The sequence below is a fragment of the Lepidothrix coronata genome, unplaced genomic scaffold (assembly GCF_001604755.1).
Source record: "Lepidothrix coronata isolate B3197 unplaced genomic scaffold, Lepidothrix_coronata-1.0 Scaffold30, whole genome shotgun sequence".
Classification (NCBI taxonomy): domain Eukaryota; kingdom Metazoa; phylum Chordata; class Aves; order Passeriformes; family Pipridae; genus Lepidothrix; species Lepidothrix coronata.
The window spans coordinates 2690020-2712544 of NW_016690210.1; the positions used below are offsets into that span (position 1 = coordinate 2690020).

A 22525-nucleotide genomic window follows, 5' to 3' on the forward strand; every position below is an offset into this window, starting at 1 on the left:
CAGACAAGCCCAGCAGCTATACCTTCATCCTGCAGGGCTGCATCTCCAGCCCCAGCAGGAACCATGGAGACAACATCTCCTGGCCACCAGTGGAGCACAAGCTGTATGATCCTGTGCCCACAGAAACTGAAAGGCAGGTCTAAGAAACTAAAATTTAGTATCAGTAGAGCACTTCAGTGGAAATGTTTAGTTTGTGTAGTAATCATTGCTTTTTTGTGGCATTACAGCAGTGCCTTAGAAACATTTTCCTGCCCTTTCCTCTGTGCTTTTCTTGTGGCAGTAAAAACCTTTCATCAGTGAGAAGGTTGCCGGTGGGCCACCCCCTGCTGCAGACAGCCGGTACAGTAGCAGCTTCCTATCACTTCAGAACCCTCCATTATAATTAAAAATTAATGGTAAATGCACTTTCTCCCTTTCTCAGTCGTGAAAAATGTGAATCATTCCGGGGACAAAAGCTTGTGGGATACCAAACGCTTTCCGTTAGAGGCTCAGTACGTCGCTCCGCGGCAGCTCCCGCATCAGCGTCGCTGTGCTCTCATGCCTGTAATGTGCCCTTGAAACCTCCCCTCTCCCCACGCCACTGACAGCAGCACTATTGTTTTTAGCAGCCCAGCTTTTCAGCTGACTGCAGGATCCCCAGAGGCCATCCCCTTTTTCCTGACTGTGCTCCAGGTTGCCGTCTGTGCCGTTTGGTCCCTCGGCATTTACAGCCAAGAGGGCACCTCCTTTCCCTTGGCTTCCTCCCCTGAGATCTGTTTGCTGCCAGATGAGCTGCCTGGGCACTGGAGACGCTGGCTGTGCCTGACAAGCAATCTCTGAAGGTTTCCAGGGCAGTATTACATGCTGTCAGCTTTGTTAGAGCTGAAAGCTCGGCAGTGAATCAGGACTGCACAGGACACCATTGCTAGAGAGGCTTCCTGAAGGGGCTTCCTTACTGGAACACGGGTGAGTCACCACACTCAGCTGCTCTTGTCTCCAAGAAATTAAGCTGCTGCTGCACCAGGGTACTGGTGATGTTCATGAAAATCATCCTGAAGGAAAAAAAAAACAGTTACTGCAACACAAAGAAGAGAAAGGATGTTTGGGAAGAAGAGCCATCGCTGTCAGTGGCTTCTTGCTGCTGAACAATTTCAGAGTGCATGCAGAGCTCTGTGTCTCTTTGTGTCAGGCATGGGAAGAAGTGTCCGTTGCCTTTTCCAAAATCCTAGCACCACTTTCTGGCACAGGCAAGGCCCTGGTGCTTTTGGTCATCCCTCCAAAGTAAGGCAGCTCCAGACACTCATTCAGGTCCACGTATCCCAGTGCCCCCCAAGCTGAGCAGAAACATGCTGCCCCATGGCTGAGCACTGCTCAAATCCCAACCATGTCTGTCCCCAGCCCTCCAGTCACATCCTCAGAGACTTCACTCCCTCTCACCACTGGCTCCCAGCCCACTCTCAGGCAGCAGGGGCCAGCCACAGCCTGGGGTCAGGAGTGCCTGGCTGCTGGCTAGGGCTTCCCAAGGCTCTGCTGGGTGATTATGGCTTGTCTAGCCCTCTTCCATGGCCACTCATGCTGTGGAAGCAAGAGATGTTTGCCTTGAAAAGCTCCAGACAGCCTGCACACGACACGGCCCTTTTGCCAGAAAACCTCCCTGATGTTTCCTCCCAGTGCCATCATCAGCTGCGTGGAGGAGCTGCCCCTGGTGTGCCAAAGCTGTCTGGCACCTGCTCAGCCCAGCCCTGTGGCACCTGCCCAGCCCAGTCACGTTTAAAAGCAGCTGAGGAGGCAGATGAAGACAGAGTGAAGTCCTGTGGGTCCTTGAAGCCACACGTGACAGTTCCTTGCTGTCATCCCACAGCTCCCTCCAGGCCCAGCCTGCTGGGGCTCCCTCCCCTTCCACCAGTTCTGTGGAAACTCCCCTTTCAGCAGAAGCTGCCTTTCCACCCACCCAAAATCAGTCCCTTCCCCATTCACTGCACTCCTCATGCCAGGAAGCCCCACTGGGAGCTCCACAGCCCTGTGGGCAGGAAAGGCACTGCCTCGAGGGGCCCCAGTCCTGCCTGCCCTCAGCGCCCCAGAGCTCTGCTCCCTGCTTGGACTGGCCTGAGGACCCAGCCCCCACCTCTCTCTTCCCTTGCCATCACCATGGCATCACCTCGTAGTTCTTCCTCCTCTAATCCAATGTTCTGGCACATGCCTTGGAGTACTGACACAGATCCAGACTCCCACCACAGGGACTTGGAGGACTTCTCACCCCATCAGGATGCCCTGACTCTCCCTGGGTTTTAGACGCCCACCATCCTCTCTTCCCCAAGCCAGCAGGTACCAGAAACCTACAGTCTGAAGAAGTGCTCCTGAAGACCTTGTGCTGCACTGATGGCCCCAACCAGCCCTACAACAGCTGTGAAAACACCAGGAGCCACAACAGCAAGTCCTCTGGTAATGCTGCAGCACATCACTGAGCAGCCAGGAGCTGGTTGCATTCACCGGCTTTCACACACACCATGGCTAAGCCAAAATGCCCTTGTGGTTGCCCCATCCCTGGAAGTGTTCAAGACCAGGCTGGATGGGGCTCTGAGAAACCTGCTCTAGTGGAAAGTGTCCCTACCCATAGTAAGGGGGTTGGAACAAGATGATCTTTGAGGTCCCTTCCAACCCAAGCCATCCTGTTAATCTATGAAATTTATTCTGGACACCATAGACCCTGCTCAGGAGGAAGGGGTGCAGATGCAAGAACTGGGCTTTTTTTCCTACATTCTCCATTTCCTGTTCTGTGCTAGTACAGGGTGGCTGCTGCACTTTATTTGACCCTGACGGTGATATAACCACAGAATCAAGGAGGTATTATCTCTGCAGAGAGCTTCAAGCAGCTCACTTGCTCTCCCAACACCCAACCCATTCTCCTGCCTCAGTTCAAAGCAAGACTCAGGTGGCATGAAAGCCTCTTAGGCAGCTCAGTCAGACCTGATCTGCTCCATCCACCTGGCAGAACACCCTCCAGGTCACACAACACCTCACCCCACACTGAGGCTCACACCAGCCTTGTCCTCAGGGATTGCTGCCTCTCCTGACTGCAGCCCAACAGCACAGAAAGTGAAAACCATGTGCATTCAGATCTCAGCACCTGGCATTTGGAGAGCTTTAACTGCTGTCGCGCCCACAGTAAAAATTATAGTCCCATAAATTACACGTGTAACTACAGTTTGGTCAAAGTCTTTTCAAGGTTTCCGACCGAGTAAGTTATAGGTTGTAAAGGTCATCATAAAGCACTGGAGAAGTTAAAATCTGTATTACCACAGGAGTTCTCTAATGACTTTTTATCAGCTGTAACTTGTAACTCACGTATACGAGAAGCAATCTGCAGTTGCCGAAGTTCCTGCACACAAACCAGGAAAATTACAGAACAACACAGGCATGGCCAGATGGAGCTGCAAATGAGATGCTGTGAAGAGAAAGAAAAGGGGCAGCTGTGCTTTGCATATCTCTTAACTTGTAGTACAAGCCTTGGGCAGGGGTAACAGAGGAAACAGAGGTTCCCAGTAGAATTCCTTTCTCCTGCATCCTTGCAGGACTGGAGGCTGTAGGGGAGATGACTCATACAATATTGCAAGACTTGTAAAATCTTATCAATTCTGAAGTCCAATTTGTGCTAATCAGTGCATTTCACAAGTGCAAATGACAACTCAAAGGAGCAGTTGAATGGTGCAACCAGCTAAAATTGAATCATCTGAAAAGTTCACTTGTGGCCACAGGACCAAATCGCCACCGCTTTCCATTATTCCTCCCATTTTTCCTTAAGAGGGACTTACTTCCCTCTCTTCAACAACCATAACCGGGCAGCTGGTTGCTGTTCCCATCTAAAATCTCACAGTGCTCTTTGGAGATGCCAGGCCACTCATGCACAGGGCACAGAGCCACAGGAGGAGCTCTGCCTTCACACTGGGCCTTACTTTCTTCTGCTGAGCTTTTCCAGTTTCTTTTCAGCCGGCCAAACATTGACCTGAGATACCACACAAAGAACTGGTGGGGCAAAACATTACATAGCTAAATTTCTTAAGTTACAGGAAAAAAGTTTAGGGGATCCTAATTTATTTTCCTTTTGCATCAGATTTATTGCCAGCATCAAATGTGAAGAGCCAGTACCTCCCAGGAGCATCAGCATGGACATCATTTCAGTGCTCTGTATATAAACTGAAAGGAGCCAAGGTCAATTTTAATCATGCAGATAAAACTGTGAGTAAACCCTTTCTTCTAAGGGTTTACAAAACAGATTTTTCATCTTTTGAGATAGCTCATGAGATAGCATGAGAGTCAGACTTTGCTTTCAGTTATATGGGTATAAATCTGGAGTAACTCTGATAATCTCTAAGGAACACCAAACTCACGTTTTCTCCTTCACTGAAGGTCTGAGATTGTGCAACAGAGGAAACAGTAATGCTAGATTAACTCTGGACTTTGAACACAGCTACTGAAACCAGAGCTTTGCCAGTGTGAACCCCCTTCACTCCTGTGAGATAGTAATGCAGTTAATCAATTACTACACAGAAGAATCACAACTTTTCAACAGGATTTAGAAAAAGCAACACTCCAAAGCCGGTGTTTCCCAAAGCACAGGCTGAAATCTTGATTTCAAATGGGTAAAACTTCCTAATGGTCCATAGTTTCAGACTGGAGCAAAGTAAAAGCTGAGATTTACACTGCATCTGTTGACCAGTCTTTAACTGCAGCAGCCCTTTGTAGTGTCATATTGTGTCTGTGTGCCACCCATTGTTCAATTTCTTACATAAAGCTTTGACATGCTCTGAGTTTTCAGAGCTTCTGTATCTACAGACTTTATTTTATTCATAACCTGTCAAAAAAAAATATGTCTTTCAGGGGAGAGGAAGATTCAAAGGAGATCCACAGCTATTTAACAGCCTAATTTCTAGCACTAACCACATGAAGACAAATTAAGCCTTTAAATACTCTTCTCCTCTGAACAGGGATTTCTTGAGCTTATCAGCACACAAGATAATGGCTCATGGTACAATCTGCCACTAGTAATATCCATCTTATTTCACTAAAACATTTAAATATGAGACACTTTGATGATACTTCAACATTCTGAAATGTTAAGGGTTAATTAAGGCTTATCCCTGACTTCTATCCACTCACCTTCAGCACAGCTTGACTCCAGTGACACTTTTTTTCTCCAACCCAAAAACTATTATAAATTTGCTTCCTTGTAATAACAAGTTGCCCTCCCCAAATGTTGTCTTTTTTCTTTTCCATAAACCCACATAAAGAATAAAAACTCTAACATTAATTGTGAACTTTTTCTTATTTATCAGTCTTGCATAAGGATACACTTGGTACAGAAAAAAGACTTTCTCAAGGTCAGTGGATCGTTTGACTCTGAAGAAAAAGTCCTGGCAAGCTACACCTGAAAATAAATTCACCTGGGAGACACTGAAAGACTCATCATCAGATCTCAGCAGCTTGCTGGGGAAAAACTGTGGTGTCTGAAATCACCTATTTCAGCACAGCTTTAAGTGCTGACCATGCAGTGGGCACACAATTAAAATGAACAGTCGTGATGGTTCTGTTTCCTGATTTCACATGGAAACGAGGTGCAATTGCACTGCCAGTCCCTCTCATAACACTGGATTTGTCAGTGGCCCATCACCCCAGCTTACTAACCTGGCCATCCACACTGAGCCTTGTGTGGACTTGGTTTCAGGTTGGGAAGGGCAGGGAAATTTTCAAGAAATATCTCAAGGCCACAGGACGCGAGGCTTCATCAGCTCTTCTGTTCACAGAATTACTTTTTTCTTTTTCTGTTATTTACTGGCTTCCAAAAGTTTGATGAAAGACCTTTGTCAGCAGATAGCAATTAAATGGAAAGTGGATGCCCTTCAGTGTTTCTTAAAATTGAACACTTTCATGAGTTGATATTCCAGGAAATTACCAATTATCATTTTGATCCCTTTAGGATTAAACTCTAGGAGGATTAACTAGGATAGCAAGATAAGAAAACAAATCCAAAGAAATCATGCTTTACAGAAGATTTAAAGCCTTCCAAAAACCTGCACTTGGTAAGTTCAATGTAGTGTTTAATCAGACACGGCAGAACCCCAAGCAACCCGCTCGTGTGTGTGAGATCTCTATCTTAATCTTCATCTTGCAGCCCCAAATCAGACTGCTACCATCTGTAGCATTTGAGCCAAGTAATTTTAAGCTGATTTGTTACATTTCTAACTCTGAACACTCATCATTCTGCAAACAGTCTAATGGGAGATGCCCTATACCTTAACTTACACATTTTACATTGGTCTTCCTCCAAAGCTGTCTGTCAGTCACAATATTTAAATCCTAAGTGTTTTCTATGTATTTGAACTTCACATTGTACTTTGTTAATACATTTGTTCCCAGCTGAGGTGCAATAACTTTAGTGTGGAAAAAGGTGCTACCTCAGCATTGCACTTCTCATTTGCTGTTCCCTTGAACAGCCTCACCTAACTGGTCCTGGTTTTGTCATCACAGAAATGGATGCTATTTTTTTCTTAAAAAATTGTGAATTCCACCAATGCCAAGTACACAAGTGTTTGCATTTACCCCTGAGGCAAGAAAGCTCTACTCAGAGGCTCTAACAAACATCACGGTTGAGTGAGGAAGTGATGCTGCTCACGACAGAGCAGCAGTTCATTTCAGTCTCTTCTCAAAACACAACTACCATGGGCAACAGCAACTTATTTCCTTTCTCAGGACTTTTCTAAAAGCAACAGCTCAGTTTCTAGCATGCCTGGCAGCCACAGACCTGGGCAACTTGCAGGTAAGAGTGGATCTGAATACAAATTTTGAAACCAGAATCCATTACATGCTACAGAATTTCAGTTTTCTTTTATTAGAATAGCAGAAGAGAGGGGAGAAATAACAACAATAAAATTGGAAGTGGGGTCCATTCTGACACAGAAGAGTTATGAAAGGCAGCAAAGTTTTCCTCCCAGTACAATAATTCTTCAGGATGGACTAAAAGGATTTTTATCACTGCCATAAACTATGTATTATCAGTGAATGAGAAGACTCTTTTACTCCCTCCAGACAGCAAATTGACAACATAACCTAGACCATTTTGGAAACCCATTATCAACAAAATCCTACTCAAAGAAATTAAGTCTGTCCCATCTCTACCAGATCCCCTAAGATTATATTTGGGCAGCTAAAACCCAACATGTTTTCTCCAGTGTTATTTCAGTTGGGTTACCTAATTTCCAAAAAGGATTTTGTCAGAGGAACTATAGGCAGTGGTCTTTTTTTCAGTCAAGCCCATCTCCAACAACTCTTGCAGCACAAAAATATAGGAGAGACGTTAGCAGTTGGTGTCATAAAGCCCTTCTACGCTTCGTACTCAAATATTTTAAGATCTTCAAGTAGTTCTTTTGCAAGTGCCTGCAGATCTGCATTGCGGCTCTTTGACAGGGCAAGGATGCGCTGGAATGGCAGAGTATCCCTCATCTCGGGAGCTGTCCTGGCCAAGACTTCTGGCTCCAGGATCACTGACTGCAGGAGCCTCAGAGCATGAAGGCAAACTTCTGTGTCCGGGTCTAAAAGCAGGAAACAAAAACATCCAGGGTTTGTTACGAGTCCAAAAAGGCAGCATTAAAGGTCTACAGAGCCATTCCTCGTGACCCACCAGGCGGACAGGGAATAACCCAAGGGTCATAATTCCCAGCTGGCATTTGGTGCTGGCTGGTTGGCTCTGAGAGCAACCTGAAAAAAACATCTTGATCCTCTCTCAGCAGGCTCTGCTCAGCAGTGTTTGGGAGGGAGAGATAACCAGGAACCTTTCCCTTGTTTTTCAAATGTTGAAAATACTATAAAGCAGGGAATTTATCTACTTGGATTTATCCAATCAGTACCCAGGATGTACTGTTGGATGGAATCCAATTTAAGAGCAGAACAAGCTACATCCCATGATTATTCAAACTTAAGAAACAAACAGACCAAGGAATCAAATCTGCAATAAATCATCAGGCTTTTCTTTCATTCCTTTTTTTGTGAGCCTTCGGATTTCTTCAAAGCTCAATAAAATATTAATCTTCATAAAACTTTTTAGTAACCATGTATCAACCTTCCAAGTGTTTAATTCAGTCTACACAAAACTGAAATGGGTACTGGAGCTAAGCACTGCTGCTCAGGAATGCAAGCAAAGACCTTTGACTGACTTAAGCCAGGAAGACGTGCAATAACTCCACTGCTAAGAACACAGGATGCATTTTTAATTAACTGGAAACATTAGGAGCATTATATTTTAATCATTCACAACAGTCTATTTGCATTTAGTGGTTTACAGCTTTATCAAAAGCACGTGGGAGAAAGACTTCTCTATTCTGTATATTCCAAATGAAAATGCCTAATATATTTTTATGGCTGAAGTAGTTTTTTGCCCCACGTGCTGTGCATTTTTAATGTGTTTTTCATTAGCATACCTAGTCTTCAGCACGCTTTAGATAAAGCATTGTGCAGAAACACTGAGAAAATTAATTCAGATCCCTTTGTGCACAAAATCACCAGAGAGGCCAAAATCTCACTGAAGGAGCACAAATGCAGTGCAGTGATAAACCACTCTGCACTGAGGGTGAAGGAAGCATTTGTTGGGCTGAGGTGAGTTCTTTCCTTTCCTGGCTTATTTAATACCTAACACTGGTGACCTGAAAAAGGACTGAGGAGAATTATTCATTAAAGCACAAGGGTTGAAAGCATCCAGGGGGCAGAGAACAGAATGTGATGGACAGTGAAGAAGACTATGGTTTTAAGCATGACTGCTAAGATGGGAATTTTTAAGTAATTCTCAGTAGCACGTGGTTGAAGTACAATATTAAAGATTGTGACATCTGATCTACACCCACAAGCCAGGCACTCTCTCTCTCTTCCTCCATTTTCCATCATAAACGGAAAAAATCAACCCCCTAAGAAAGGAATTCTACTTTCTTTGGGAAAACCATTAATAAAATCCCAATGATTAGTGCTGCACACCCCACAGAAGTGGGCACACCCATGGTACAGCCACTCCTATTGCTGACACCCAGGCTGAAGGCTCCAAGGAGTCTCTTTCCATCATCATCTCCAGCATGATGTGACTTCCTGAGTGATAAGCAGCCACAACCCAGGGAGAAATGCTGCAGCTCAGCCTCAGAGACAGCAACACTTTATGTCCAGTTTTCTGGGCAGCAACACTTCAGTGAATCCTTTTAAAAAAACACTTGGGTGCAAGTTTTGGCTTTCAGACTTATTCTGAACTAATCAAAATATGACTAAAAGCCTCAAATTCATTCTCTCATTCCTTCCATTTTTGTCTCTATACCTGTCACAGTTTTTTCAGTTTTTAACGTCTATTTTTTTGCCACATACAATGTTCAAACTCTGCACACATCACCTGCCCCCTTTTTCTGTACTTAGAATTCTATGTTAATTCACCAGAAATAGCAGCCACAAACTATAGCCCCAGAAGAAAGAAGCTTTGGGGAGTGACATTTACGTAGTTCATTACAATCTTACTCCTTGTGACATTATTCCTCCACAAAATAAAGCCATTAATACATGTAATGGCTTGCAGTACTGCTGGGAAGCTTCATATATGTAAGATGAAAAGAGCTTTTTTATTGATACTGTTACAGGCATCGATGTTACTGTTATCTGCAAGTGTTTGAGGGCTGTGGAAAGTAAAGAATTGATCAGGGAAGAAGCGTTAGCAGGGGAGCCAACAAAAGTGAGGATTTGTAGGAGATCAGGAAATGATTTCCAGCTTGACAAGCAAGGACATTTTCCAGTAAGAGCAAAGAGGTTCTAGGAAGAACCTCCAGCAGCAGCCAGGGAAGCTCAACGGCTTGAGTCACTCAAATGAAGAACAGATCAGGCACGTGGGCACACAGCAAAGGAAGGAAATGATCGTGCACCAGAGGATGACTTAATACACATTTAACCTCAGATTGCCATTGTTTTGAATGTATTCTGAGATGTTCCCAGTTAAATAAATACATATGCCTTAAAATACACTCCCTTAGGATTACATGTGGTTTTGAGAATACTACTTATTACGGATAATCATGTTTCCTAAGAGGATTTTAAAAAAAAAAAAAAAAAAAAAGCAAACCATAGAATCCTTTCGCTTGTCTCCAATATCATTAGGGACTTTTTCTAAAAGCCCTGTCTACAGAGCACTCAGGAAAATGTAAGGAATCTTCATTATTCAGCATTATATTTATCTCAATAGCTTCCAGATTTAGTCATTTCTACACTAGCTGAGTAACATCTTGTTTGTACAAGATCAAAAAAAAAAAAATCCTTTTAGCTGTAATCACATCACTGCATCACATCCTCCCAACAACCAGCACACGCATCTCCAGTTAAAATTTCAAAACTATAGCCGTTATTTCTGGGGAAGAGGGGGAGAAATCAAGCTGCTTGCCTCAGCCAGGGATCACAAGCATAGCACAAACCTGCCACCACCACAAGATGCTGATGTAATTTTACCAAGGTGTTGAAACTGCTGGAGTTTGCTGACGTCCTGCCAGCTGCCTGCTCTACCCTTTGATGTCACTGGCTGTCACTCACTGACAAAAGTACCCGACGGCGTGGACAGATTTTAGTCACATCTGTCATTAGCACCAAGCTCTCAGATGAACCGTTCCCCGCAGCAGGGTTTAGGTAATGGCATTACATCAGTGCTGAACAGCTTAACCACAGTTGCCTCTGAGCTGTGTGAACTCAATTTACACGTGGCCACACCACTCCCTGGCCACCTGAATGCAAGGTTTATTGCCAGCAGGCTGTTTACAGCTATATCTGTGCACAAGAGCAGAGGAGTTCACAAGGCCAAGTGCAAGGTTCTGCACACGGGTCAAGGCAATTCCAGGCACAAATACAAGCAGGGGGATGGATTGAGAGCAGCCTTGAGGAAAAGGACTTGGGGGTGCTGGTGGATGAGAGACTGGAAATGCCCCAGGCACGTGCACCGGCAGCCCAGAAACCAATGGTGTCCTGGGCTGCATCCAAAGCAGTGTGGGCAGCAGGTGAAGGGGGGATTCTGCCCCTCTGCTCTGTCCTCTGTCCTCATGAGACCCCATCTGCAGCACTGCATCCAGCTCTGGGATCCCCAAAATAAAGAGGACGTGGACCTGTTGAAGTGAGACCAGAGCAGGGACATAAAGATGATCAGAAGGCTGGAGCACCTCTGCTATGAAGACAGGCTGAGCTGGAGCTGATGAATCTGGAGAAGAGAAGGCTCTGTGGAGACCTTAGAGCCCCTTCCAGCACATAAAGGGGCTACAAGAGAGCTGGACAAGGACCTTGTACAAGGGCATGTAGTGATAGGACAAGGGGCAATGGCTTTAAACTGGAAGAGGGCAGGGTTAGATTTAATATTAGGAAGAAATTCTTTGTGTGTGTTGTAAGGCACTGGCACAGTTTGCCCAGAGAAGCTGTGGCTGTCCCATCCCTGGAAGTGCTTAAAGCCAGGTTGGATGGGGCTCTGAGCAACCTGGTCTAGGTGGAAGGTGTCCCTGCCCACAGGAGGGGGGTTGGAACTGGATGTTAAGGTCCCTTCCAATTCAAACCATTCTGTGATTTTACAATTTCAAAAGCTTCCCACCACTGCTGCAGGTGTCATTCAACTCATTTACTGTCTGATTCCAGCAGGAAGGGGGGATCTGCCACTCAGCCTTTCTTTTTTATGAGCCTGTCACACTTATCTGTGTTCACAGAATATATCTAACACAGACAGCCAGGGCCACAGCTTCCCCCAGGTGAGATCCCTTTGCTTTGCCAATGCTGAAGCAGCACCTGCAGCAGCAGAGAGTTTCCCAGGCATTTTTGTACTGCTGATAGTTCTGAGGAGATAAGAAACGTTGCAGTAAAGATGCTCTGTGGGGAAGGAGCAGGGAGAAAAATAACAGGCTGAAACGTGGCAGAAAAATAACAGAGTGAGCTTTGCTGCTGCAATTCCTACAGACACAAATGCCCTTTCTCTCTGCAAAATATTTGCCCCAGCTCCTGTGTGACAGCTGGGTTTCCTTCAGTCTCCTCCCTGGCCAGGTGCCTGCTCTCACGTGGAGCTCAGCTAACAAGAATTCCCCACTCTCCTGTAAGGACAGCCACGCTGCACCCAGCTGGAGCTCCAGCCAGGCAAGTAGCTGAGTATGGAAAAGGACAAGCATTCAGTGAGACTCCCCCTGGCCTCTCCTCCAGCCTCTCAGCTCACTGTGGCTCGGGGCCTTCCTGCGTCAGAGCTGACATCTTCACATTTACAAAAAGGGATGTGATTTAAAGGGCAAGAAGGCAATCCCCTTCTTAAGATTCATCGCATAGTCCGAAGGGTATGAGAGTGTTGAGCACTTGAAAGACTGGAAACCTGAGGTTTTGATTTATGAAGGAAAATTTGTTTTAATACAGACATCAGTTTATAAATATGAGGGTTCTGTTTGTCCAGATGTCTTTTAAACAACATGCTGCCATGAAAATAACCCGAATTTTCAAAAACTCTCACAGCCATAATGAATTCAGGCATTAGAAGCCTTCAGGGTCAGTCATGAAAAGCAAATATTGAAGGGTGCAGGCAGCAAAATGAGAATGTGCTTCATACAAGCATTTATAATAGAGACCATAATTTGCAAGGAATTTGGATAAACAAGGTTAGATTTCCATGTGGAACTGTGGTGGAGGAAACTCAATGGCAAGATCTAAAATTAGTCATACATCTCTTTTTGTCTTCTGTTTAATGAAGTACCTGGAGCAATTTCCCAGTTATAGACCAGAAATGTCACCGACATAGTGACTCTGAATTCCACACTTTCTCATGTATCTGAAGATTTTTTAAACTGCATTCAAAGAAAAGGAAAGTGGGGAAAAAAAAACCAAAATAAAGATGCACAACAATTAAAAAAATACAACTAACAAAAAACCGCACCCAAATGAACAAAGCAGAGAAGAGCCCAGACTCCTTTTCTCCAGCACTCACTTGTTGGCAGATGTTCTGCATTATCAAAAATGAAAAATCTGGTCTTTATTGTTAATACGTGTCTTCTTATTCTTCAAAAGATCCTTGGCAAAGTCCCAGTCTACCTCTTTGGGAATTACAGGACGGAAGTCTTATTGCATCTATACATGGAAAGCACCAGAAAAAAAACCTGACAAATCCCAGGTGGATTTCTACCCAAAATGATAAAGCTTCTTTTTCTGTTGCTGAGGATGGGGCTTCTTTAAATCTGAAAGTTATGTGAAACCCTCAGTCAAGACATCAACACAGGGACAGCAGCTGATGGAGGAAACTAAAGCTGCCTGTTTTCTCCAAGATGGGAGCAGCTGCTCTGCAAACAAATGGTGCTCCATGAAAAGAGAACTCTGTTGATGCCACAAGCTGCTCCATGGACAGAAATCTGAGTCATCATTCATGTGTTTTATGCTGGCACCAGGCTGGGAAGATGTAAGGAGGCATAGCTGATACCTACACAGAGGATATTCTTCAGTGATCAGTGTTGCTTATTAAAGGGTGCCCATCTTTTTGACAGTTTTTAAAAGGCAGAAAAAAACAGAAGAAAAAGATAGCCCACTTCATAAAGTGCTAAAACTACAGAGATCTGCATTACCTTCAAAAAGTGTGTAAAACATTTGCTTTTCTCCTGTGATCAGTACAGCCTCCAGCAGAAAGAGCTATTAAGAGTTCTTGTTAGTCAACATGAAGCCAGCTCATCCACATCTTCCAAAGACAGTAGGACAGTTTGCTGTTCACATTCTTACTCCACTAGAAGCCTTTATGAGATTTTTTCTTCCTTTCTCTTCAATCCACGTATTCAACGTCAAGGCATGTCTCTGTCTCTTCAAAAAGCCTGCGAGACAACTTGAATCAAATCCCTCTTTGCTTCAGACACAACAAGGGGAAATAAAGAATATCGAGTCAATTATTTGCTCTCTTCGCTCAGTGGGAAGGACATTCTTCTTGGGGGGACAAGGATGGGCAGAGTCTCAGAATTCCAAGAAGGAATTTGAGGGATTTATCAGCTGTATACAAGGCAATGGGAGAAAAATGGGTCTGATGTATCTGCTGAGGTCACAGACATTTGTAGACTGATGATGGAAAAGCAAATAGGATGATTCTCTGGAAATGAAAAAAAAATAAAGCAAAGGATGATTTCTGGGGCCTCTCTTAGTGGGAATGCCGATAAAAGCGTACAAAACTGTGGAAAGCTGAGTCATCTCATAAGCCTTAATCAAAACACTCTTTGAAGAAGCTTCCTGCAGGCAGGCAGCATGTACAGGATACTCTGCCAGCACAGTGTAGAGCTCTGCTCCTGCGTGGAAAAAACAAGATCTTATGCTCTAACAGCTCCAGGTGTTTATAAGCTGAATCATGGCCAGCAGAGGCTGAAGATGCTGGCCAGGGAAACAAGACTGGGAGGAAGCTACTGAATTTTGCAAGTTGAAACATTCAGAAACAGATTAATCCTAGAGAAAGCTACGGAGATCCCATACAAAACGATGGGAACAAGGCTGGGTCTTGGATCTGACCTCTTATCTGATATACTAACTAATCACCTCTCTCTCCCTTGACAGTAAACAGACTTCCTCCAAAGTCAGGAATCTGAACCAGCAGAAGTGGTTTATCTGAGAATCTCCCTCCTTTGTTGTAACTGGAGAACTTTATTATCAGAAAGTGAAGGAATTAGCCATGCCTGTCTTTCCTTTCTACAACACAGCCATACCCAATTAACACTTCCAAATTGCAGAGAAGCCTTTCCATTTCTTATTTGCATTAGGAGCTGCAAATTAATTACAACTGTGCCCCAATTTTCATCCTCTTGTGTGACCTAAGAGCCCTTTTCAGACAACTGACTGCATCAAATGATTATCTCGTTTCATCACAACATTTAGAAGGGCATCTTTAGGAACTCAGACAGGATTCTGGAGGGTGTTTTGGATTGGTATTTTTTGACAGAACAGCTTATGAATATATTAGCCAACATGAAGTAAAAGGAAAACCTGGACTAACTTATGTTAAATTTCTAAGCACAGCTGAACAAAGGACGACGTATTTGATGTTCTCCGAGGATATAATTTTTCTCAAAATATATTTAAAAATTCTACAGAGCTGGTGTTTTCCCTTACAAGGATTACTTAATTTCCTGAGACCTCAGAAGAGAGAGCCTGTGGCATTCCACAGCAGGAAATTATTTGATGAAAAGCATGAGTAGCTACATTTTCTGTAAAATAGTTATGAGAACTGTGAGCAATACAAGTAGCTTCCACTTTACCAACCCAAACCAAAGCTTCAGTATCAAAATAATTTCTTCAAAAAGCAGAAGCAACCCCTCTCACTCCAGCTGCTGTTAGTATTTTACCAGTTGGATTTTAGCAGGGTTTTGCATTGCAGCACAGAGAGATAATTAACCTCTCCAGCCCTACGAACTGCACACCAAAATCTTCCCACAAAAACCTGAGAAAGCCAGAGCAACTCCAGCAGCTGTTCCTAGGCAGGAGAGTGTCACAGCTCTGTCCTCACTGCTGTCCTTGCTGTCCATCATGAGCTGTGCACACACTGGCAACGTCAGTCTCTGCTGGCTCCTGCTCAGGGATTTCCAGCCTCCCAAAGAGCAGAGCCTGGATGTCACTCACGTACCTGACAGAGGCAACACCAGTCCTTGATGTCCTTCAAGCCCTGCACTGGCCAAAGACAGTTGGGAATAGCACTCAAGCCCTGCAAACCCAAATCCTATGAGAGCACAGGGCCCCTCCTCAGCTCCAAAAGGGTCACTTTTGCAATGGGTCAGTGTAATTACAGAGTTGGTTTCTTTCCCCAAAAGGTGTACATTTTTCTTTGTTAAATGCTAGTGGACTGACACGTTGTTTCCCCTCAGGGTTCATTTTAAAGTTAGTATGTGAAGATACAGATGGCTTTTTTTTTTTTAATCCACTTCATCAAATTTCTCCATTCCCTATTTTTTAATTCTACCACCCACAAATTTTATATTAATGGAATGTTACATACAATGCCAAAAGTTTTGTGGGAAGTGCACACCTCCCTCCAGCTATTTGCCCTTTTTGTTTACTTTTAATCTGTCACAAGCAAATCAGGTTACAGACATAAATTTCTGGTTTGTTATTTGCAACACCTATTGCAACTCTACGAAAGCCAGAAAGTCACAATTCAAAAGGTTTTTAGAGCAACTTACCATTCAACAGCCACCAAAGCAAGGGAATAAAACCTGGACTTTCACTGATGTACTTCAAGCCTTTCAAGTTGATGCTCACATTGTAAAGTGACATTAGCATTAGCCTAGAATTGAAAGAAAAAAGATGTGAGGGCCTTAGATTTCTTTGCATGTTTTAGCATTTTTTGCCACTTGTGTCAGGCACGTACTGATGCAGAAGCCCGTGCTAATAATTTATATTTTGGTAAAAGAGACAATGTTGTGCTTGTTTCTACTGTTTCTACTGTTAAATCATGTATTCCAAACACATGGAAAAATATGCTTTTCACACAGCCCCTGCAGCTCTTGGCTTCCAGAACACAAGCCCTGACAAAGGAGCACAGTCATAACTCCCTACAAGCAGGCAGACTGGAAATGCTCAATAAACCAGTATCTTATAATGGCAATGTTAACATTTCTTGAGAAGGTCTTTCACCCTTAATCTGTCTGACATTTGCAGTTAGAAATAAAGTGACGCAAAAAGGTACTGCTGTGTTTGTGTTTTTGTGTCACTTGTTTGCTTTGTGCAGACAAAAGGGACTGGTGGTGGTTTTCCAGGGAAGAGCTGAGGTTTTGGAGTGCTGGGAGATGACATAACCCACCTCACAAGCCAGTGCAGTAGCATATTAATATCTAAGAGCATATCTAATCAAACACACTCTCCTGAGCACAACATAGAAGCATTTCCAGGCCCTTTATACCACCTTCATCTCTAGTACCTGCACATTTTAGTAAGTATTTTTGGCAATAATTATTGCAAAAGTGTTTATTGAAGCAAACCTGACACACATAATTATGGGATAAACAATACTTTCTGGTTTGGTTTTTTTTTTTAACATGGAGGGTGCCTTAATCATGCACTTTATAATCTTCCTATTTAGGCAAGCCAAATTTAATTAACATCTTGTACTACTGTATCTGTCAATCCTTTCTGTAAAATCTATAAAAGCACAGCTAAAGCCCCTTCTTGTCTGCCTAATACAAGGGATTAGTACATAAAACGTGCTAATATCTACCAAAGTACATATTTCTTCTGGCCACTTTCAACAGCTACTTAAGCAAAGTTAAATGTTCTTAACTATTTAATTATAGCAATGAATAATTATGTATGTGTTTACTGACTAACATTTACAAATGTTGACCAAACCCTACACCAGTGAGAAGAAAACCTGAAGTCTTTCACATCACTGCTATTTCAGAAAGGCAAGGACACCCATGAGATTCCAGTCCCAGCACTCACGTTGATGCCTTGGATATATTTATTCCATACGACTACAATGGATATCATAGCAGTTTTGGAATAAATCACAGGTTCTCCATGTAATTTTTTTATTTATATATTTGTACAAGTAAAACACAGGATTGCTAGAAGTACATAAGAGAATTCCTCTTTATCAGCTTGCTCTGATACTACTGTGTGTAGAATTAGAGTCACAGTTTCCCCTGATTTGTCACACAGCAATGAAAAACATTTTTTTTTAAATAAAAGCTAGAAAACAATTGTAAAACCTCAAAACTAAGCAAAGGCAAACCATATCCTTTAAAATAATAAGCCAAATATTCTCTTTAACTGATTAAATTACAAGTTGATGTCCTCCCATGTAACACCATGGTGTTTTTGAGAAAAATACATTGCATTTCCAAAATAATGAACAAACATTTTCAGCTGTGAGGTGTAGTTTTAAAAATTTGTCTGTCTGTGTGTATATGTATATAATTGTATGTGTAAACATTATTTATGGTAATTCCAGAGTCCATCTTCACATAACTTAGAAATTGCACTACAATTTCTGGTAATTATCACATCCTTATCTCACAACTGTCTTTCATTTTGTCCTGCCTTATGTTCCTTATGGTAGGGAGAAAAGGGAGTTCTACTGACATATCTGCTTATGAAAATGTAGATTAAGGTTAATAAGCAGCTAAAAAAACTTAGAGGCAGAGAGCAATTTAAAAACAAATCAACCAACTCCCCAAACCCTTCTTTGCTGGGCTGGGAGACTGTAAAATTCCCCAAAAGGACAAGAAAAAAAAATCCAGTGTTAGTAACAGGTTTTTAGAACTGAATAGTGACAAGACACACAGGGAGCTCATGGAAAAAAAGGAACCTGATCATGGACATGAAAGGCAAACACAGAGGAGACATTTTGCACCAAAAGATTTGAGCAAATTAGGCTCCCTTGTTCAATGACAAGGCCATGAAGAAACATCCTTTCTGGCATTTGCTCTAATGTCAGAATACAGCAATTTTCTTATCACATGACAAGTTCAGAGCAAGAAAAGAAAATGTTGGTTCTGTGGAATATCAGAAAACATTATCACTGCACTGAATTAAAGCTATTGTAACATATGCTTAACATTTCTCACTTATCAACTACCTTGTGCAACCTCTTTTCCAAGCTTCCCTCCATTTGTTAGCCTAAGAATCTGGCCTGTGTTGAATCCCTGGTCCCTGTTGAATCCCTCACAGGATTGTTTATGTTATGTATATTTTAGCAGTAGTGCTGTATGGCAGCCAAGTTTATATCACCATGTGTAATTCTTCTGCAAGGCAGGCAGATTTTGAAATATAATTAAAACCAACCCAAAACATAAATTCAAAAGAAAGGACCTCCAAATCCAATTACATCATCCAATTACATAATTACAAACTGAAATGATAAAGAATAGTTTAACTGGACCCATATGCACATATTCACTTGAAATTCAGAGTGTGTGTTTGTGAGTGTGTGTAGGAATACTTTCCTCTCCCTTCTCTCAAAGTCCTTTTTTTTTTTTTAATTTACAAGTTCTGAAACAGTATAGGTTCTCTTTTCATGGTTGGTTTATTGTTTGCTTTCTTCTGTTTCATTTTGCACAAATTACCTTTTCTTTCTTAAGTGGAGGTTCTCATACAAATATTTCCATTGAGGCTTAAAAAAAAACAAAACACCTACTGTTGACCTTCAAGCCCAACACTTGGGAAACACAGCAATTAACTGATCAAGCCACTGCCTTGTACAGCACAGGCTGTTCAGCTTTTCCCTCAATACCCAAAAGGGAAAGACAAACACCTCCAGAGGGCAACTTGGAGGTTGCCCCCCCCCTCACATGAGCAATCACCTGACAGCACCATCTCCTTCCACTGACTGTGGGAAGAAGCCCAGGCAGTCAGCAGATGTTTGACATCTCCCTTTCTGATAGCTGGGGTTAGGCCAGATAAAACCTCTCCAGAGTGAAGACTGAGCCTGATTCCGTGCCTATCCCATACAACCTGCCTAAATGTGTGCAAGGACGTGGTCAGGTTACTGTGGCTGCTGTTTGTCAGCAGAGCTGTGACAGCTGGCTGGGGTATGAATTGTTTGTGTGTGTGTGTGTGTGTGTGTCCCATTTATGAAAAAACATCACAGTGGCTTAAACCACCTTCCTGACCAAATGAACCAGGTGTACAGGACCAGTGCCCACAGTTTAGCAGATGAGCCACTCATTAAGCCAAGGTAATCTGCTCAGTCAAGGCCATATACCCTCAGCTTGTAACACGTCTGTGGAAAAGGCAAAGAAAGTAATTTATTTAATCTCTTTACCAGCTGAAAACTACTTTCCAGGATCCAAACTGTGTAACACGGCCTTGCCTTTAATGCTCTATCACGAGGTCCCTTTATAGGAATTATCTAACTTTGTTAACAAACTTTAGCTTGTAACCCTTACAAACTAAAAGGTGTGGTGAGTCTGGCTACTAAGTAGCCTAAAATAATTTAATTTTTGCTCTTAGCAGATTCATAACTCTCTTCACAAAGCAGATGTGGTATTTTACAGTCTTCATACTGGAAGGGAACAAATCTGAGTCTACATTTCCCACATATTCTGTTTTCAAATTCACATCTTCTTTATCTGACACTCAACTCACGACCCCCTCCCAAGGCAGAAGGGGCATCCCCGCTCATCTTTACAATATTATGGTGTTTAAGAAACTTCCAAAGAGACAAAAAAACTGGATAAAGCCTTGTAGACAACCCTAGTACAGCTGCAAGGAATGCTACCAGGAAAAGAGCTTCCAAAAATTATGTTTCCTCTCCAGGAAAGGAATGATGGGAAAGTAGGAAAACTGCTGTCATCACTGTGACCTACACTGCAAGATAATGCATTTCACTTGAAAGGGAAAAACAAGAAGTCATCATACACTTTAAATTTGTTACAGAGTCCTGGCTTCATGTCTCCCAGGAGGTGCATCATCGTGTCCAGTAATTCCTGACTTGAGCTAACCAAGAACTCACGGCCACACGCCAGCGCGGCCACATCTGTGAGAGAGCACAAAACAGCACCATAAAAACCACGTTTCAAACAAAGGTTTATGATAATTATCAGGACTGCTAAAAAGATATGCTGCTGTGAGGAATGAACTATGGCATTTATATAAACTTCAAACTACATTCACGTGTATAGCAAATACTGAAGCAGCAAGTTACACCGGTAGAGCTCCTTCCTAATTCTACTTTGGTAATTAAAACATTTATTCAGAATGGCCGGTGTCCTAATAGCAACACGGGGAATTATGAAACAAAAGGCTCTATTCACCTGCAAATAACGTGGAACTGAAGCAAAGCTGACCATTACAGGTTCCACTTCAAAGAAAGGAGATTGCAGATTGTTTTACAATTGCTCGATTCAATATCCTCGGCACATTACACAACCAAAGCTCTTTTCCCACCTCTCTGCAATTGTGGCATTATTCTAGCACAAACCAGAAAACAAAATTATTTCCAACTACTGCTCCAAAGCAGACTTGCCACTGGTATTTTTCCCTTACACCTGCCCCATACTTTAGGGCATCCTTATGTGCAAGAGGTGTCTTCCAGCAGCCCGAGCTCCTTCACGCTGTGCAATTGGCCAAACCTCCTCCAAAACCATGAAGCAGAAGTGTAAGTAACTAGTGACAGAACCTGGTAACCAGCTACCTGGTACAGCAGATTAAACAGGTTCCTGTTCCTGATTCCTCCTCAGATAGAGCCCCAATTTCCCCTCCCCACCTCTCCCACTCAGCCTTTAAACACTTTCTTTTTTCAGACTTTACTTTTGCTATTCATTTCCCCCCCCCCAAAATGAAGCAGTTTGAGAGAATTGGATTCCTCCTCGGTACAGTGGCATAATGCATCACATATTGATTTTATCACAATCTTTAATGGCACTTGAACAGCTAAAAATCACACATTCAGAAAAGTTATTCATGCAAGATTCACTTATTTGTATAAATAACCACAGCTTCATCTATCTTGCATCATGCCATCAGTGGCATTTCGATGGTTACACAGTTCCACAAAAATGCAGATGATGCATCAACCCTGTTTCTCACAGCCTTCCAAGCCAAGAGGCGTCATACTATGACAGATTTGTGGTTTTCTACTTATTTTCTGGCCCTAAAAACAAATACTTCGCACAAAAGTCAGGTTTATTACCTTTTACTTTTCTCAGGACAGCAAAGGTACGGTCCATCTGACAGCAACAAAATATTTAAGCAGTTTCAAAATACTTAGTCCATACCTTAAGCTGGGGCTGATCTACTCACATCATCTGCAATCCATACATCTTGAGGGTGTTGGCATTACTGGCAATTCAGAAAGCAAATTGCTTGACATTTACAAACAAAGGTGAGCATGCAAGACCAGCAGAATGGTCCTGGTTTCACTCCTGATTAAACAGATGTATTAGGTAATTTCAGAACTCAATGGCTCTTACCCACCTAATCCTTAACAACGTCACAGACAGCACAGAGCCTCACAGAAGTGGCAGTAACAAAAGCTGCTAGAACTCTAAAAGAACACTGACTAAATACTTAACTTTGAAAAGCTCTATTTACGGCAGCTTCTTTGAGGCAATAGAGATTCCCAGTACACGTGGATTGCTGTTCTGAGGGATAAGATGAACTTACTTGTCACAATCCCTGCCAAGGCTAATACAAACTGATTTTCATCAGAATCCAAATCCTGCTGTTTCATGTCTTCACTTAATGACTTCACAAAGCTCTCCATGGTCTGGGCAGTGATTGTGAAAAACTTTCCTGCTTTACTCTGCAAGCACAGAGGAGAAACAAGGTTACACACGCTACAGCAACTGTAATTATTAGATGCTACAGTAAAATGGGACCATCTTCCAAATTATTAACACATCCAGTTACTCAAAAAACCAACAAAAAATACCAGGTATTCACTAAATGATGTTTGATCCCCTAAATTTGAAACATCAGAAGAAAATAGGAAACGCAATGCTACATTTACTTATAAAACTAAAGCACTGCATATTTACCTCCTAAACTCACAATAATATATATCAACCAGCAGAATTAAAGC

The 22525-nt window shown here is 42.7% G+C and overlaps 1 protein-coding gene across 4 annotated transcripts in view; it reads right to left on the reverse strand.

Moving 5' to 3' along the window:
• Positions 1 to 6837: 6837 nt before the first annotated feature.
• The window catches only part of HSF2BP (heat shock transcription factor 2 binding protein), a 30214-nt gene continuing 14526 nt past the window's right edge, over positions 6838 to 22525 (reverse strand). For all 4 annotated transcript variants that reach the window (XM_017810910.1, XM_017810909.1, XM_017810913.1 and 1 more), the window contains 4 exons: positions 22108 to 22246; positions 20362 to 20479; positions 16185 to 16288; positions 6838 to 7565 (listed from right to left, as the gene is read on the reverse strand). In XM_017810910.1, the coding sequence (XP_017666399.1) occupies positions 7357 to 7565; positions 16185 to 16288; positions 20362 to 20479; positions 22108 to 22246 (570 nt within the window). In that variant the 3' untranslated portion in view covers positions 6838 to 7356. The remainder of the gene's footprint in view (positions 7566 to 16184; positions 16289 to 20361; positions 20480 to 22107; positions 22247 to 22525) is intronic.